General features: G+C 38.7%; 1 protein-coding gene across 5 annotated transcripts in view; it reads right to left on the bottom strand.

Annotated features, from left to right (window-relative positions):
* Positions 1-309: 309 nt before the first annotated feature.
* LOC102948350 (ubiquitin carboxyl-terminal hydrolase 12) overlaps positions 310-19,824 on the bottom strand; it is a 40,292-nt gene continuing 20,777 nt past the window's right edge. For 4 of the 5 annotated variants that reach the window (XM_037908602.2, XM_007060171.4, XM_043522301.1 and 1 more), the window contains 7 exons: positions 18,669-18,882; positions 17,331-17,557; positions 15,911-15,987; positions 14,858-14,941; positions 11,525-11,722; positions 8,885-8,963; positions 310-2,782 (listed from right to left, as the gene is read on the bottom strand). In XM_037908602.2, the coding sequence (XP_037764530.1) occupies positions 2,681-2,782; positions 8,885-8,963; positions 11,525-11,722; positions 14,858-14,941; positions 15,911-15,987; positions 17,331-17,557; positions 18,669-18,882 (981 nt within the window). In that variant the 3' untranslated portion in view covers positions 310-2,680. Of the gene's footprint in view, positions 2,783-5,837; positions 5,903-8,884; positions 8,964-11,524; positions 11,723-14,857; positions 14,942-15,910; positions 15,988-17,330; positions 17,558-18,668; positions 18,883-19,824 lie in introns of all 5 variants that reach the window. The other variant, XM_027822586.3, reaches the window with a different exon arrangement.

The following is a 19,824-nucleotide window of genomic DNA, read 5'->3' as shown; positions in this document are numbered from 1 at the left end:
GTAGGGACTTCATCTTTGGCCGTTAAGCTCAAAGCCCATGTATGGCACCAGATAGATTTTTAATCTTTTCACTTGGGTTAACACCAGATTAGTAAAATGAAGTATTGAGCAGCTATGTCCTGCAAAGTCTACCTTAGACAAAGGATTCCTTTCATAGCCCTTCCATTTCCACAGTCATCCCTTCCAGTCTATGTGAATGAAGTCTAACAATTAAAGGACTGGGCGAAGCTGGAGATTCGTGGGTACTAGTTACCAACAAATATTCTCAGAAAATTAACATGGAGAGAAGAAAAAGCAAAAGGGGCCCTGTTCAGTCTTGTCAAAACTAACCAATTACTTTTATTTTTCGCCTTCGAGTGATATTCACACCAATCAAGGAAAAACATTTGGGCCATGTGCATGTGAACATACATGACCTTTATTGGAGACAGGTGGGGTCATTAATTATACAGAAGTAATATCACACCATTCTCTTCCAATTTAATCCCATTTAGTTTCCTTATAAATCTGTAGCAAAAGTGCACTTTTAACAGTTCTTTTAATCTATAGTATATATTCTTTCAATATTCTCTCTCTCAAATCAGGTATTTTATTTGTAAAAATGTATCACCAGATATACAAAATACATGTATAGTGTTCTACATCACTTTTTTGTGTTGACTGTTTAGATTTGTTTTTTAAACTCAGTGCGCTCTCCTTTTTGCAAGAGTTACTGATGACAGATTTCTGTTAGTGTCACTATCCAGGGGCTCTGGGCTTTTCTGCGAACAAGGGGAGAGGACTGCTGACCAAGAGCAATTTTCACACAAGTAGGAACAACAAGATGACAAAAAAATTTTACGGTTACTGATTAAATCTCTGAAAATGAGAGTATTTTGCATAATAAAAATCAGGAATTGACTGTCCATACATTTTCTTCTGGAGAAGGAGAGGTGGGAGGGGATGGAACTTGTACCCAATTGGAATATGCTAATATTTACTAACTTCCATTTTAAAAAGAAAGGAATTAATTGCTAACAGGAGGTTTCCAGTTGTGAAAGGGAACAACAGATAATGAGTACAGCCACCATAAAGGACTGCATGTATATGATGGGTTGTCTTCACGAGGACAATATTTTGGTAAAAATATTCTATTTATCCCATACAAATCACAGAATTGCATAAATTAAATGTCCTCATAGATAACAATCACCAGTGCGTACTACGAAGTGCTGTACTAAGACCAACAAGGTAGAAGACAGCTTTGGTGTTATTTAACAAGAAGAAGAAAGGAAAATATCAATTTCCACTCATGGTTTAGAGCCAGCTATGACAAGCTTTGGCACTGTAACAGGACTTTTCAAAAAGAAAATTACATAAAGGGTTTCAGAGATTTCTTATAAATTCCCTTTAATCTTTTCTTTCTAATTATCCTTGAGATTATACTATATACATTTGTAATGGACAGTTTCTTAAATTCAGTCTTCATAAGACAAAACATACCTTTCCCCTGTTAAGCAAGGCCTACAGTGGCATATCAAACCAGAGAGCATTTTCAGGGGCAATGATTCACATGACAAAACTAATGTAACCAACAAGATGAAGAGGAACTCTTTGCAAGGTAGTGTGTGTTAACCTTTGTTTTTTGTTTTTCTTCCTTAATGGAAATTTCAAAGACTAGGAACAACTGGATTAGTTATGTAAATAATGCTTCCCTTGGTTAACTCTTCACAATTAGTGCTGCTTCTGTGTATTATCATAGGCAGATACGATCCTGCATCTGTTTACTATATACTGAATGAAATGCTGAACAGATCCTGTTTCAGAAGAGGGCACTTTTGGCGTATGCAATAGCTCCAAGAAATACTGTAACTTTAAACTTTCTATAACAACTTGTTGCAAGACATGCACTTTTAAAAGCTCAACTGCTTCTTTGCTTGAATTTGCAGCATTGTGGCTTTGAGAGTCAAACTTTTGCTTAAAAAATTAAAAAGTACAACAGATTAGGTTAAATGTGGGAAAAAAAATTACATCTTCTGGAGGGGGAATAGGATAGTAAAAGTTAAAAATATACAAAAAAGAGTGCTATTAGTGTTATCTAAAACCAAGATGATACATACTGAGGGATTTATAATGCTGCAGAAATAGCTTTGTGTCTACCTTTTTAAAAATTACAGACTTGACGTTTCCAGTGTTTTAGCACTGTACTGTTTCGCATGTCTGAGTCACCAAAAATATCCAGCAACTGGCTGCTGCTCATATCTCAAAATATGTGTTCAGCTGGCACTGAATATTGAAATCATTCTGCTAAAATACAGAAAAACGACGATGACAGACTCCAAGGTATAGCCTCAGGCTGACACTGAATGGTAAAGAATTCCACAATGCTACTTTTAAAACCTTTCTTCAGTTCTTGAACAAATAAGCAGCCAGGTTTCAAGTAGAGGTAACCCAGATTTTGGAAGCTAGCAATGTAAAAAAAAAAAGCCCAGAAAGAAAATCAGAGCAAAAGCTCTTCTTCTTACAGAAGACAGCACTCATCCTCCAAGAAATGGCAGAGGTAAACCTTTCTTCTCCCTGCTGGATCTCTCATGGTCCTACAGCAATGATGAGGAATTGTTTCTGCTGTCACTGATGTCCTACTTGGGACATAACCTTGATCCCTTTTTTCTTTTATTTGTACACATTTATCATGTCAGTTTTAGTCTCTTGACTGGTAGAAGAGGATATATCCGGATTCTGAGTTTTTGGAAATGTCTGATGTTAACCCATAGAATTCTTCAATGGCCTGGGCATCAATTTTCTGCAATTCAACAAGACATTCAGATTAGACCCACTCAAAATAACCAACACTGAGCACACACCTCCCTCCCCCAATGAAATACTATTTTCAGTTTAGTATATGGAAGAAGTTGACTGAAAGCTACCCAATATTAATACACCAAACATTTCTTCAATAGATTAAACTGCTTAATTTGGAGAAGATTAAATCAGGATAAATTGATAAGACTATCAGATCAAAAAAATAGTGCACTGTGAAGCTACAGTGCACACACAAAGGCTCTATGAAGGCCTGCTCTAAAAATTCAAGCTGACGTTCACCCTCAGCTCTTTCTACCAACTGGAGTCTCCAACTTCCCTTACCCAAAGCCATGCAGCCTGCATGCAGATGAAAAATAGTCTGCTATTAACATAGGAAAATATCTCCACCAGATAATAAGGAGTACACCCAAAATTTTTAGTAAATTCAACAGGCAGTCTAAATGAACTGCTACCTCGCAAGAGGTTACTGGGGTTTCAAAAATGAAGAGAACTCCTGCACTATTGGTTACTAATCTGGATCACCTATCAATAATGTAACACACAATCACTATTTTCACATTAACTCTGTAAGAGTATACCACAAATGGAGCTTGCTCTCCCTGGGATCTAGTACAATGCTGACCAGTGTGATGTTGAGAACCTCATGAGTATTTAGACAGGGAAATAGCTTCTTTTCAATTCAGGCAGGAATACATTTCTTGTCTACACAATTTAAAATTGAGAGAAAATTACTGCAGGAAAGCACAGCCAGAAAAATTAGTTTGCATTTTGCTCTCAAAGCGGCGAGGCCTATGGTCATTATCTCTAGTGGGTGTGAGCTCCGCGGTTGTGGTCCGTCTTCTGAGAATGAGTCATTTCTCATTATTAGTCAATAATTTCATTGTTCCAGGGGAATGCAGCAGTCCTGAGAGGCCAGTGTCAGGAAAAGAAGTCTCAGGCAGCAAGAGCTAATCCCATGTAAGACTGAATTTGATTTGGCAGTCAATGGGGAGCCAGTACAGAGACTGAAACACTGGAATGAATGCTCATGACCTCTGTTGCTAAGCAGACAATGGTTCCTTTAGTATTTTAAAATGCCTTTAGGTCACACGATCCACCAGGATAAGAGAATGGCCTGAGGTGGGGAGCCAAGAGGAAATCAGTCTAGAGCGACTGAAGCTGTAATCTCCTCTACTATCCCCAAAATAGAAGATTTGGGAACCAGAGAGAAACTAAGAATAGGAAAGAATCGGTGGGTGACCTTTAATACTATCCCACACAGCAGCAAAGATGGCCTTGGGATACCACAGAACCAAGATTCTAGGTCCAAAGAAGAAACTTTGGGTGGAGGAAACAGGGAACATTCTCTGTTCCACACAGAGGAAGGCCCCAAGCTACAACTTGTGTAAGGAACCTCATTAACACCAAAATGGCTATTAGTACAGAATAGGCAGGAGGTACAATCCTTGGTATGAAGGAGCCTCTCAGAATAGGTAACATCTTGGTTCTGAGCTCACAGATCCATATGGAGTCAAATATTCAGGACAAAAACAGTGGCCTTTTCTTTTTTTCCTTTCTCTACACTTCAGTTCTGAGGGAGAGAGCAATGGCACTGAGGCATCACGGTACTTGGGCCAAAGGGAGTATTTCCCTCATCAGATCAGGGGTCTCTTGGGATTCAGACTTCCACATGGCATTAAGCAAGGAATAAAGGCTCAATGCCAACTCAAACATCATACTGAGCTGCTTTAAGGGTGTATCCAGAGCTGAGATTCCTGGTCCTTTTGAGCCCTCAGGGTTAAGGTAGCACAAAAGGCATTTTTCACTATGTGCACCTCAGTGGGACACAGGCAGCATTACATATGCAGGGCTGTTCAGCACATTTTCACATTACAATGGGCATCATTTGAAGCTGGTTACCTTGCCAGCTATCCTATGAAAATAAAAGGTGCCCAGTACAGAGAAACAATTCACATACAAATTAACTGCAACGATGTAACTACACTATTCTAGCTATAATTAAAAGCAGGAGAGTTTGGTAACAACCTAAAACACAGCAAACAGAAAGGCAGCTGGAGAAATCTAAAGGGACTCCAATTAGACATCCATCAGGAACTAGAGTATAGCACTGTAGCTCCATATATAATGTTCAGACTGAATGATCAGTACCACAAGGGAACTTGCCTGCAGCTCCAACCACCAAAGCTTTCTAGAAGTTTCCAGTTAAGAAAATGCAAAGTGCACAGGCTGAACCAAGCATGTGAATTTATACAGTTGATACCCAAAGAACCACCAAGTTGTTCCTTAGTATGTTTATGTGCATGAAGAACAAATTGGTTCTCTGAATATTGCCTGCACAGATCCAGCAACTTCAGCAACTGGTCTGGTGGTCTACTGCGAAAACACTAGTCATAAAAATGAAAGCTGCCTGTTAGGTGCACTCAATTTTGAAGAGAATGTACATTACCTACTTGTTTAGGCCAGTACTTTTCTTTTTCCCCACCCACCTTATGAGCCTGGGGCAACACACACTTGGTAAGTTGCCAGAAAGATGCAACGAACACAAAATGGAATTACAAAGGATATGATTTGAAACAAGACATGCATTATGTCGTGTGAAAATCCAAATTCCTCAAATGCATGCGTTTCAAAATGCTCTGAAGTTCTGGGGAGAAGTATATGGGACAAATAAGCGTATATTTTTCCAAAGTTCTTTTCCCAGAAAGCCTTGTATATGAATATTCAGGAAAGAAAGATCAGTCATTCTAACAGAAAAAATACTCACAAAAGCATATTCACCAACAGACTTAATATAATTATCTGGCAGCTCTGCAAACATTAACTGCTGTTTAATTTAACTTAAATACCAACTAGTTTACCATGAAATCAAGTCTATTTCCACTATCTAGCATTTTGAATATAACCTGGAAATATTCTTATAGATTCACTTATCCCACAGATATTTTTAAATTCTTTGATAGCATAGCTATATATCCTAACTCATTTCCACATTCACAGATTAACAAATTAGAAACAGAAAATAACTATTTGATTACCTTGTCTCCTCCCCCTTCCATAGCAGGATTGTTTTCCACCAATATACTCAAGAGTTTTGTCCAGCCTAGTTTTAAAGTAACAATCAGTTGATGTTTCCACCAATTCTCTTTGGGAGACTGTTCTACATCTTAACTAACCTGATATTAAGGGTTTTTTTGTTATTTTTTTTGCTTTGCTATTGAACCTAAGTTTTCTTTTGATCATTTTCTGGTCCACCCAAAACAATACCTTTCCCTCCACAGCATTTACAACTCTCAAATAATAGTAAGAGTTATTGCTCTCCTGAGTAACTATTAGCTATGCTACAAATTCGTTCTTTTCATCTTTCCTCATAATTTGGGGGAACCAATGTGGATAGACACTCTCCCCTCTATTCCATATAGACATTTACACTGTGCTGCATCACTTTTGGTTGCTACAATGTGACAGCTTGCCAAGCTAATAGCATAGAAAAGTGCATTTACCCATATTGCTTTCAAGTAATTTGGCTTTGTATATTATTCTATTTGAAGTCATTTGCCTTTGGTATTTGACATGTGACAGGTTTTCACATATACTGTAATAATACACTTTTACCTAAATAACTTTCATTTACCTGATATTTTACTTGAAACTTGAACCTTCATCCAAGCAAAAATAAAACACGACTCTTTCACTTTTATTGCATTTAGCAAATCTTCAGACTAGTAAAAGAAGAGTAAGCTGCTTCCAATTTACATTTCAGATCCAAAAAATCATAGCATTTATAACAAAAAGCTGACAAAGCTTTCTGAAGTCTTACATTATGAAACCAATAGAGACAAAAAGATTTATCCTCTGCTCTTTTACAACTTGGCAAAGCATGCACAGAGGCTTTGGAGTTATCTGTTAGCAGACTCAGGAAGACAACTTTCTTCACTTTATATGTGTTTCGTACTTAGCAGGTTAAATCTCCAGGGCTTGAAAAGACTACTTGCCCACTTGTCCCTGGTGTGCAGAGACTTCCCCTGGCAAATAATAAGGTCTATGCCTGCTACTTCTGCAGAATCTAAGCTTTATTTTTATAAATTACTTTTTCATGCCTCATGATTGTGAACATATCTTTCTGAATTTGACCTGATGAAGTATTGAGTTTCCTGCAGTTTCTCTGTGATGCTAAGCAGCAGCAACATGACAGGAAACCAAAATGGTCAGTTTCAGAGCTACAAATCAAAATCTTGTGGGGAGCAATGAAACTGACAATCATTTCAATTTCACTCTGTAGTTTCTTGGACAAGCTAGAGCAGCAGCAGCAGGGAGCAAAGCTTTTTACGGGAACAGAGGACTCACAAAAAGAAACGGGATGGGCAGAGCTGCAGACAGACCCTGTTCCTGCTGCAGCGTAGGTCACCCCATCTCACTAATCATTACAGTAGTCAGGATGATTCCCAAAAACACATTATTCGGAGCAGGGTTGCTGAATCTGGGGTTGGAGGGCATAGGTGGGGAATGGACAGGAGAGACATTGCTTTTCTGACAGAGGAGGGTGGGAGGGGAGTTTCAAGTTTAGCAGGCACCTATCAGTTAGAAGCAGATATGAAAGACAGTCATGGAGTGGAGTTTCTTGGTAGGAATATTCTACACTCTTCCCAGTGGGACTGGACTTCAACAGGACTTTCATGCCTGGACTTCACTTATGCCAAACATTTCCATCCCTAATTTTTCAACTGTGACTTTCAGAACATATGGGATAGAAACTTGTTTTAAATGAAAACTCTCATCCTGCAGAAACTGATGACAAAATCCCCTGCCCTGCAGCCGCCACTCCCCTCCCCCTAATATGGGAAGGCTTCCCACTTGCCAGGGGATTTTTCAACTGCTGAATCTCCAGCTTTACAAGAGCTACATTCTGTATTCCCAATCCTGAGGAGCACAGTGAAGATTCAAGAGAGAAACAACTCACACAGACTATACTATTTTCAGATCAGTGAGATTATGAGGTAAACAATAAAATTTCAGGTTACTTTAAAGCATGACTCAGGTAAGAAAAGTGAATGAAAATTGGCATCTTTGGAGGAGACAAATCTACTCTGTGTGTTTTCTAGACCAAGCCAGCACTGTATTCTGTTCTTACTCATGGTTCAGTACAATTGCCATCAGTGTTTTCAGACAGAGAAATTTTGCTTTGGCCCATAAAATGAGCAAATCTGACATGGAAGACGTTGACTAAGAATATATAGCAACATGGCTATTTTATGGCCTCTTTAAAAACCATACATGTTTTTAAAGGGATTACCTCGGTGCTATTACTAATCAGAGTTTGGACTTATTTTAAGGAGTGATCTAAAAAAGGCCAAGAGATAAACCTTCATGTTTTTACAATACAGCTCAATGGGATATGCAACAAAACGCTACCACATGTGTGTATACATTTTAGATACATATGCAAAACATTTATAGGCAAAATATTTTGTGGAGTACAAAATAAGTTTATTTTAGCTAAAGTATATCTAAATACTCTGCTAAAGATCAAAAATCCTATGGATATCTTCAGTATCTAACTACCCATGTGCTCACAAGTCTCTGATTTTCTAACTCTTTCCACAGTTCTTGCTACCTGTCTGCGGCAAAAATCAAGAATCCTTCCTTTCACATACTCTTAACCTACAAAAGAAGATGAATGGGTGTTGAATTTAGTGTTGAGCTACAGCGATCAGAAATATTTAGGATCAAGCCGTTGACTCTAGAGAGCAAACTGGTCTCAAGAGAGAGCCTGAGATATGGGAAAAAATACCCTGGTGTTTTACATTCTTAACAGGACAGTTGTGGTTGTACCAAATAGATGTCATCCTCAGTCTTCTGCCAAGTGACTAATGCAGCCCCTCAGTTGAGCACAGTTCTACAAGTCAATTATACATACACAAATCTGCTCAGAACTTGATGAGGATGCCCCATACACAGATTTTGTTACAAATCTTTCATGGATGCAAAATGAATTCCTAGATACTGAAATAAGATCCCTGCACTTAGCTGGAAAATGGTACTATCAATATTGTTTTCACCACATAAAAGCAATCTGTACACCTACCTCTACAATGTCGTCGTCAAACAGCAACCAAAAGCCATGGCTCTTCACTATGGTGATATAATGTCCACGGTTTGGACCGCTGTCAGGAAAAACGTCAAAGATTTATTACACTGATGCCTACATATGAAAAACGAAACATTTGTAAATAACTCAAGCTATTATAGGTGGAGCTGATAGTGTCACCTATAGTTAAGGTTCACCAATACTTTCCAGTGTAAGACCTTATTTTCAATTGCCTATAACTTTGCCCAACCTTAACAGTTTGCCAAAACCTTAACATGCTGGGTATCTACCTCAGATTTACTTAAAAATAAAGAAAATAAAATTTCACCAAAAATGGTTCCATACAATGGTTTGGGTGAGAAGCTTTAGGGTCTCTGCTCTGGAGCAAGGATTTGATATTTAGAAACAGGAATGTGCCATTTGCGAGTCTCATGAAAAAATGCCCACATCAGCCAAGTTACAAACCTTTGGGGGAAAAAAAAATCTTAGTTTGTGCTTGTTAGAGACATGTTAGAGTCTGACAGCTACGTTCTCTGAAGATTCCATCCGTACTGAGCATGCTTCAGACCAGAGCTGCAGGCACTCAGCTAGACTTTCTGTGCCATTGCTGTTTCCTGTTGTTGTGGCACTATCACCAGAACCGAGTGCAGAGAGACCCTCTCGTGTGTGCTCTCAGTACTCTCCGGTTGGAAGTGTGGTGGAGGAAGCTGCCAGATCCGAATGCAGCGGGGACAAGAGCCAGATCAGATGGGTAAGGGTTGCAAAGGAAGTAGATTGGGACAAGGAATTTTTGGAGTGTAATAATATACATTAGCACTAGGTAAGCCACCAACTGCTGACCTCAGACAGTGAGGGAGCAAGTTAAGGATAAAACAAGAAACTAAATTCTCACTTTTTCTGGCTTTATTTTGTGTTTAATTTAGGATCTGAATAACACAAACATAAAATAACATAGCTTTTTTAAAGGACTTTACTGTGTATGGGGAAAGTGATTCTGTAGCCCCATTCAGTGTTATGAACTTACTGGATTAACAATTTCTGCTTTAGAATGAATGTGTAAATTAAAGTGAAGTTATCAAAGCAAAATATTTTAAACAGATGTTTTAAAAGATCTAAAATATATAGAAAATAAATTTGTACCTGGTCTATCCTGATATGTTAAGTTCCAGCCTGATACAAGTTTACAATAGAGCTGTGGAACTCCTAAAAAAGCCACTGTTTACAAAACAACAGCTCTAGAGCACAACTGGTGACCCCTTCAATAAGGCAAAGTCACACTAACTGCCATTTCTATATATCATTACTGAAAGCTGTATTTATGCTTATTGGAATGTGTGTCACAGATAGCAAACCTAGGAACCAGCCTTGCAGACTCACAAGAGAAAGTTTGCAGGATAGGATCCTTTTTTTTTTACATCATCAGTATGTTGTATGAAAATGTATTTCAGAACTATATCACAATCTCTGAACCATGTACAGCATAGACAGCATAAATAAATTCAACAGATACCGGCATGTGTTGGTTTTGCTGGCTCTCTAATTTCGACACTGATCCTTTGGAAATATTCTATAGACCTTATGCTAGATTTCCAACTAGTTAAGATTTACCCCCCACTCCAAGAAAACAAAGAACACATAATCCCCGACCATCCCATTCTAAAGCCTGGTCTAATCTGAAGCATATCATCAGCATAGCTTCAGGGTTGTAAAAAACCATACCTCAACCGACATATCTATACTGACATAACCCCCAGCATACACACAGTTATGTTGACCCAAACAGTCTTCTTTTGACGTAGCTAGCTTTGTTCGCAGAGGTGTCCCTACACCAACAGAAAAACCTCTTCTGTTGGTGTAGGCTGTGTCTACTCTACAGGGCTATCCCGGCCTAGCTATGCTAGTACAGTCTCAACATAGTGTAAACATATCCCATTTTTGACTTCTGTGAGTAACATTTTATCTTTTCTTACATAATGCAGTGTTTGCAATGGCTTTTCTATTTGCATCAAGTTTTTTATAAAAAAATATTTGTTTTTCAATTATTTTAATTCGGTTTTAATCATGCTGGATCAAACCTGTGCAGCTGATTTAAAAAGCAGTATGCAATCTAACCACTTGGTGGCACCAGCATTTTTAAAAAAAACTTAATGATCTAACAAGTCGCAACATACAAACTGATTCTATTTTGAGAACTTTGTTATTCCAAGAATTGCTTTATTTCATTTAGCTTTCCTGGAAGCTTTAGCATGTTTTAAAGCTATATAAAAAGAGCAAGGCTGAGCCTGTGCACACTGAATAGAAAAATAGGCTGAAAATATTTTCAAAAAAATGTTTAAATGTAAAAACCTTTTTATTCCTTCAGTTAATTAGCTTAGATGTTGCTGAGATTGTTCTACATTGTCAGCTGCTGCAGTGGTATTCAAATGTACATGAATGACCAGGTGAGTTAATTTTCATGGATCAGGTTTCAGAGTAGCAGCCCTGTTAGTCTGTATTCGCAAAAAGAAAAGGAGTACTTGTGGCACCTTAGAGACTAACCAATTTATTTGAGCATAAGCTTTCGTGAGCTACAGCTCACTTCATCGGATGCATTTTCATGGAAACTCATGTAAAACTCAGAAAGCATTGGAGACATACCTGCCACAGTGAACTACTACAGCCACAAGGTCATACATTCTGTCAGGGTTTGTAGCATCTCCTGAAGTATTAAAGAGCCGAAGCTCCAAGGGAAAGACTACACGGTAGGAGAGTTTGGTGTATCGATGCAGCTGGTCCATGTATTTGAACCTTTTTAAGTGCAGAGCTAGAATCATGGGCAACTTCTTCACTCTCATTCTGGACCATAAAATATATTAAACAGAGAACATCACATTAGAAACATTAGAAAATACCCCTTACATTCGATAAACCTTTTAAAAGAAAATAATTAGAATTTGTGTTTAAACAATTAAAAAAAGTTTAATCGGAAATTCAGTTTTAATGAAGATGATTTGTGAAGAGCTGCTTTTTATACAAGCATTTTGGTACAAGTGGGAAAGATTTATAGCACAACTGACATCCACATGCAAGACAGCTGCTTGCCTATGCTGAACAAATCAGCTTTCATCATATCAGGGAAAGTGAAAAATGGAATAAACCTCTGTCCTTCAGGCCTGGCTTCTATTAACTACGAAATGAAAAAAATAGATTTTCTACAACATCTGTGGCTGAAGGGGAAAATGTTCTGGAGGCGTCAAACTGATTACAACTAACAGGGAAAAAGGAGTGATGTCTGGTAGTTCTTTAGGGGACGAATGCGAAACTGACCGTTTGGGATCTCCTCTGATTGTAGGAGCTGCTCCGAATTTATATTTTCCCTGACATTTCCCCACCTAGAATGTCAGTTATTCTGTTGTTTCAAAGAATTGCCATTGGATTAATATTGTAAATTTACTGGGGCTGTCAAGCAATCAAAAAAATTAAACACGATTAATCACACGATTTAAAAAAACTGCAATTGCGTGATTAATTGCGCTGCTAAACAATAATAGAATACCATTTATTTAAATATTTTTGGATGTTTTCTACATTTTAAAATATATTGGTTTCAATTACAACACAGAGTACAAAGTGTACAGTGCTCACTTTATATTTATTTTTGATTACAAATATTTGCACTGTAAAAAAACAAAAGAAACAGTATTTTTGAATTCACCTTATGCAAGTAGTATAGTGCAATCTTTTTATCATGAAAGTTGAGCTTAGAAATGTAGAATTATGTACAAAAAAATAACTGCATTCAAAAATAAAACAATGCAAAAACTTTAGAGAGGGGTGGGAAACTTTTTGGCCCGAGGGCCATATCTGGGTACAGAAATTGTATGGTGGGCCATGATTGCTCACGAAATTGGGACTTGGGGTGCAGGAGGGGGTGAGGGCTCTGGCTGGGGGTGTGGGCTCTGGGGTGTGTCCAGAAATGAGGAGTTCAGGGTGCGGGAGGGGTCTCTAGGCTGGGGTTGGGATGGGGGGGGGGGTGAGGGCTCTGGGGTGGGCTTGAGGATGAGGGTTTGGGGGAGCAGGAGGGAGCTCCGGGCTGGGACCGAGGGGTTGGGAGGGCAGGAGGGGAATCAGGGGTGGGGCATCGGGTTGGGGCATGGGAGGGGGTCAGGGGTGCAGGCTCTAGGGTGTGTTTACCTCAAGAAACTCCCAGAAGCAGCAGCATGTTCCCACTCTGGCTCCTACATGGAGGCACAATTCTGCATGCTGTCCCGTCTGCAGGCACCACCCCTGCAGCTCCCATTGGCCCACTGACCCATGTGGTTCCCGGCCAATGGGAGTTGAGGGGGTGGCACTTGGGGCAGGGGCAGCGTGCGGAACCCCCTGGCTGCCCCTATGCGTAGGAGCCGGAGTGGGGACATGCTGCTGCTTCTGGGAGCCGCGTGGAGCGAGGCAAGCCCCCAACCCCGCTCCCCTGCTGGAGCAGGGCAAGCTCCAGACCCTGCTCCTCAACAGGAGCTCGAGGGCAGGAATAAAATGTCTGGAGGGCCAGATGCGGCCCCCAGGCCGTAGTTTGCCCACCCCTGCTTTAGCGCCTACAAGTCCACTCAGTCCTACTTCAGCCAATCACTCAAACAAGTTTGGTGACAATTTGCAGGAGATAATGCTGTCCGCTTCTTGTTTACGTCACTTGAAAGTGAGAACAGGCATTCGCATGGCACTGTTGTAGCCAGCATCACAAGATATTTACATGCCAGATGCGCTAAAGATTCTTATGTCCCTTCATGTTTCAACCACCATTCCAGAGGACATGTGTCCATGCTAATGACAGGTTCTGCTCGATACCTCGATTCAAAGCAGAGCGGACTGATGCATTTTCGTTTTCATCATCTGAGTCAGATGCCACCAGTAGAAGGTTGATTTTCTTTTTTGGAGGTTTGGGTTCTGTAGTTTCCACATCAGAGTGTTGCTCTTTTAAGACTTCTGAAAGCATGCTCCGCACCTCGTCTCTCTCATATTTTGGATGGCATTCAGATTCTTAAACCTTGGGTCAAGTGCTGTAGCTATTTTTAGAAATAACACGTTGGTACCTTCTTTGTGTTTTGTCAAATCTGCTGTGAAAGTGTTCTTAAGACGAACATGTGCTGGGTCATCATCCGAGACTGCTATAACATGAAATATACGGCAGAATGTGGGTAAAACAGAACAGGAGACATACAATTCTCCCTCAAGGAGTTCAGATTTTTGATTCAATTTGATTCAATTCAAATTTAATGAATGTATTTTTTTAATGAGCGTCCTCAGCATGGAAGCATGTCCTCTGGAATGGTGGCCGAAGCATGAAGGGGCATACAAATGTTTAGAATATCTGGCACGTAAATACCTTGCAACCACCTGCTACAAAAGTGCAATGCCATGCAAAAATTTGCCTGTTCTCACCTTCAGGTAAATAAGAAGCAGGCAGCAGTATCTCCCATAAATGTAAACAAATTTGGTTTTTTTAGCGATTAGCTGAAAAAGAAGTAGGACTGAGTGGATTTGTAGGCTCTAAAGTTTTACACTGTTTTGTTTTTGAGTGTAGTTATATAACAAAAAAAATCTACTTTTGTAAGTTACACTTTCACGATAAAGAGATTGCACTTCAGTACTTGTATGAGGTGAACTGAAAAATAAGATTTCTTTTGTATATCATTTTTACAGTGCAAATATTTGTAATCAAAATAATATAAAGTGAGCACTGTTCACTTTGTATGCTGTGTTGTAATAGAAATTAATATATTTAAAAATGAGAAAAACATCCAAAAATATTTAATAAATTTCAATTGGTATTCTATTGTTTAACAGTACGATTGTGATTAATTTTTTAAATCGCAATTCTTTTTTTGAGTTAATCACATGAGTTAACTGTGATTAATCAACAGCTCTAAAATTTACACTAACATATGTCCCCACCAAGAGAGAACATTAACATTTTCCAGCATATCCTAACCTTACCTCTTCTGTGCTTCCTGTTTACTGCGACACTGTTCACAGTAATATTTATATTCACTGCATAAAGTCTCAGTATTACTGAACCCCCTGTGGAAGTTGAGAGCAAAAAAAAAAAAAAGAATTACGAACACGTGGGAACCTTAGTCAAAACCTCTACTTAACACTTTACTATCCTGCTGCTATCACAGAAAAGAAATATATGAAGATTTCTCTCTTAAACAAGTTTCAGAGTAACAGCCGTGTTAGTCTGTATTCGCAAAAAGAAAAGGAGTACTTGTGGCACCTTAGAGACTAACCAATTTATTTGAGCATAAATAAACTTGAGCATAAACTTGTCCCAGTCTCATGTTGTGGGATCTAAGATTCCAGCCGAGGAAATTTGGATATGGCTCCCTTCAGAACATGAACTGACCAGTATCTGATCATCAGTCAGACCAAGGGGTAGAGTACACAGCAGTATAGGCTGTCATGGGTTTTGGTTGTACAATTATCTAGTTCACACCTATTGTGTGATATTTGGGGACATGTACAAACATTAAAACTCATTAACACTGGCCATAATTTGCCCACAAAAGCACATAAGCACCCCCCAACTCACTCATCATTAGTGCCATTATCAGCTATTAAAAAGCTGGGTCCAAAAGCTTGGGCTTTGACAGGCTATCAGAGCGTGAATTCTAAAGGAGAGAGCTGTTCAACAAGAATGGCCTGTTGCCTGCCCTCAGAAGCTCAAGCATTCTTTGGCAAAGAGCAGGAGCATTTCAGCAAAATGCAGCAGCAGGATGACAAAGTAAAAATGTTTTGAAAACAAACAGGAATACTTAGTTTTGAGAAACTCTGAACACATGATGTAGCATTAACAGCCTTAGAAGACACAATTAAATGGATAATTCTTATAGTTTTGGTAGACTTTCTGTATAACAGGATCTTGAGCAGAATTTATTAGTTTACGGTCAGCTTGGGTCCTAAACTGCTGCACAACTGAATACCTAAGTAGCCACTCCATTCAGAATGTGTGCAGATGTGTTTCTTTCAACCAGATTCCTTTTCATTTACCTTAGGCAGTGTGTAATTGATGTATTTTGTTCCACATCAACCGATAGGTCCAGGAAGTCCTCATCTTTGCTACTAACCTTAAAAAAAATAAATACTTCATTGCAGCTTGGAATCTGGCAGGTTTAGAATTGCTTCAAGTCCCTGAAATGGTACAGATGTGATTGCAAGTAGGAAGCTTCAGAATTTGACGAATGTATAAATGCAGTAAGAGGCCCTTTCCTGCACTACTCAAGAAATACTGTAACAATCTGAAGTGTAGTTACAGTCCAAAAAGAGACTATGTAAAAAAAGAACCTCCTTGTACAACAACTTCCCCGTGTGTCTGCAAGTCATATCTGCCTATTTTACTGAAAAACCAAGTTTTTGCCACTGACGGCACTCAGACGGCTAGACAGGCTTTAAATGGATTCTATTCTACTTTGTACAGCAATACAATTATCTGCCATATTTCACTCTTCAGGATATGAGAGACAGAAAGAGCTGGATTTTCAGATGCTGGGGTGAGTGATAAGGCCTGGCCATTAGGAAAACAATCTTTTGACTTGTGAGCCAATCACATTTAGTCTCAAAATCCCTCAGAAAGAGCCCCATTTGGTGCCATTTTTTAGAAGTCCCTTTTTAGAGCATAACAATAATTTAGATTTAAAATGCTGACTAGTATTTGGAGCTATTTGAAAAAATGTTGCTATCCAATATTATACTAATTTTTCTTTTCCTCCCAATGGGGCTTTCATTTGTTTGAAATACTGTTAAACCAATGATTACATAACTAAGTACAAATTCCTAGCCCAAAAGTGGTTCTTTCAGTTTCAGTCTTTCTGCTCCCTCCTTCATTCTCAACACAGTAATTATGGATTAACAACAAGAAATGTAATCTTTTGACTTGAAAACACGTGGTTAAAACACAAATTCCTGAGTACCTTTCCTAGACTTGAAGAAGAGGTTTGTGTAGCTCAAAAGCTTCTCTCTTTCACCAACAGAAGTTGGTCCAATAAAAGATATTACCACACCTACCTAGCCTCTAACATCCTGACACCAACACGGCTACAACACCACTGCAAATTTAACTATTGTAAGTAAATGGTGAGTAACTCTTGTGGAAACACAACATACACTATGACCGTCACAAGAAATTACAACAGGACAAAAAGGCGGCTCATATCAGCCAGGTGCAAACTGCTTTGGTGGAAATGGGGAGAGGGAAGCAAAGGACCCTGCATTTTTACTAAGAAACATACCTTCATGAGCATTAGTTTGAATGGACAGCTGATACAGTCATAAAATAGGTTAGGTTCAATTTTTAATCAGAAAATGTTCAATTTCATCTACCCTAATAAATGAAAAAATTTGTTTAGAACTAGGGAAAATGGCCCAGTGCCTTTTAAAATCAAATAAAGAGATGTTTTGTTTTTCAACATACAGCTTCACAGTTAAGACATCTGGTTTCGTTGGTTAGTGTTCCCTGGAAGATTTCATGGACCCATGTCAGATCAGTCTTGTCTCCTTCCTCACTCTCAATACTGCCATTCTGGAGTTTGCCATTCTGTTTCTCCTGTTTTTTCTCTTCTTGTAGTAAGTCAGCAATAGTGTTTAGTAGGTAGTTTAGGAATTCATGTGCATCTTGCTGCATATAATTATCAAATAACTCTGGAAAGGAAACGGAAAAGATTGGGAAGAATGAAAGAGCATAACAACAACGCTATTGTTAAAGCACAAACTTTATAAGGCCACTCTGCTCTTGTGAAGCACTGCATGTTCTTTTCTATACTTTTTACATTCTTTTAGCCACTGCTATTAGTTAACAGTATTTAACTCTCTAAATCATTTCAGTATACACTATGTTAAAGATGCTATACAGAACAGAGCTGTAATTATGTAGTTTTATGTAGTTCTAGCAACAGATGTTTTGGACTTCACGTTACTCTCTCTTTTAGAAGGCAGCCTTCTAAAAATTAATTAAGCTCCTTAAGTTAAGGGCGGCTGGCCTGGCAAACATGTAAAATTGGCTTCGTAGATTGTTTTGAGGAGTGAGGGTAAGATGAGTAAGTTCAGATGTGCTGCAAGGGACCACTGGTACATGAAGTCCAATATCTTACCTCACAAGGAAAATGAAAAAAATCCTATAACAGTAAATCAATGATATCTTTTCAAGCCAAATCAGAGATTGTAAATTAACATGCACAAAGGCTCTTCACAACTAGTCCTGGGAAATAACCACTGGATTCCCAATACAAAGAGAGAAACTGATTACCCATTACTTTTTTCTTGCCCTGAATACAGCAGAGAAAGAGAGGGCGAGAGTGACTTTAAGCCACCTCTGAGCTTCCCTAATCTGGCCCTCTCTATGTGTGTACCCAGTTCATGGTATAACTTAAAGCATTGCCAGTGATGCTCTAAGTTGTAATGGCTTGTTACAGACCTCTATACTGGCATTATACTAGCACAGAATAGCCAGGGCATCAAAAGCTCCCTACCCGCTGTGTGATTGGCCGACATCAGGATGGAATCACTAAACCAGATGGAAAACCCACCTAAAATAAAGATACTTTACAGGGACCATCTACACACTCTTTATACTACACAAGTGGTGAAAATTCATACCACATAAATTGGGGCATGAACCTTTTAAAATCCAGTTAGTAAAACTTGCTAAATGTCAGTCCCTAGATACACTTGAAAAGAGCTCAGGTTACTTAAAAATGAGCAGCCTAATATCCTAATATTGAAATTTGATCAGGTACTTCAGTTATTAATTTACCATTTTCTTTCCTCAACCGGGAAATAAATTTCTTGGGTGGGATGACCCCCACCTTCTTCTTTTGTGTGGCAATGCTGTTGAAGAGATCAGAGAGGCACGTAAGGAGGCTTTCCTTCTTCCGGGGCTGGACCTTGTATGCCAAAACTTTTTCCCGAAACGGACGACAAAAATAAAGTGCCTGTAGGACTGAGTTGCAGTAGCAGGTATTGCCAAACTGGTTAAAACAGAACAAGAAATATTTCCATTATTACATCTGTTAAAAAGAAACTAACAAAGAGAGACTGGGGAAGCTAAGGACAAACAACAGAGGGGTACAAAAACTAATATGTAGAGAAATATTTTTATGATATTAAAAAACTTCATGACTACTTTTCTAACTGAGACATTCCATCTGAAATGCTGGAAACCTAAATCACAGCAGCACGAGAACCAAAACGTGAACGACAGATCACGACAATTTCTTTGTCTGAACATAGCAAACTGCAACACAAAGTGTGAAAAACGAGATTTTTAAAATTTTGTCTATAGTTATATAATTAAGGAAGGTTTTCTGCATAAGATTTTTAGCATGATAGACCCATCCAAATTTTGGTGTTCTGAGCAATCACTTATTGCAAAGGTATTGATAACTCACATTTGTAATTCTGGCAAAGAAACAGACTAAAGACCTTTCTAATTAAATATCCACATGTTAACTAGAGAGGAAGCCTATTTTTATGGAAGATGTTACCATGGGCCTTTTAAAAAACTTTTTACTGTTATGAGCAGGTATCCTCAATAGTTATAGTGAGGAATATTCATAGTACTAGGAACATCTTACTAATAGAAAAAAGTAAAAGGAAACACTGAAAGGATACTTACTGAATTTGCATTCTTTACAACCGCAGGAGAGTTTTAAATGAAAACTATACAAAGGTTCATCAGTCAAGATATTTTTAAAAGTGACTTTTGGGACAGAACTTGATAAACCTTGAAGGGGCTTCATTTTCAGAAGCCCTTCCAAAGTGGCTCAATTTAGACATGCAAAAGCTAAGGCAACAGAGTCACTAGTCATTGTTTCAAATCTTGGCCATAATTCCCATCGGATGGAAGTAATTGAAAGTAAACATTAGATCGAACTGGTTTCAATCTTGGAAGCCCAGATAGTGTGTAAGTA

Source organism: Chelonia mydas, chromosome 9 (genome assembly GCF_015237465.2).
Source record: "Chelonia mydas isolate rCheMyd1 chromosome 9, rCheMyd1.pri.v2, whole genome shotgun sequence".
In the NCBI taxonomy this organism is placed as follows: Eukaryota; Metazoa; Chordata; order Testudines; family Cheloniidae; genus Chelonia; species Chelonia mydas.
The sequence above is the reverse complement of the archived record's forward strand: the minus strand, read 5'-3'. Positions and strand labels throughout refer to the sequence as shown.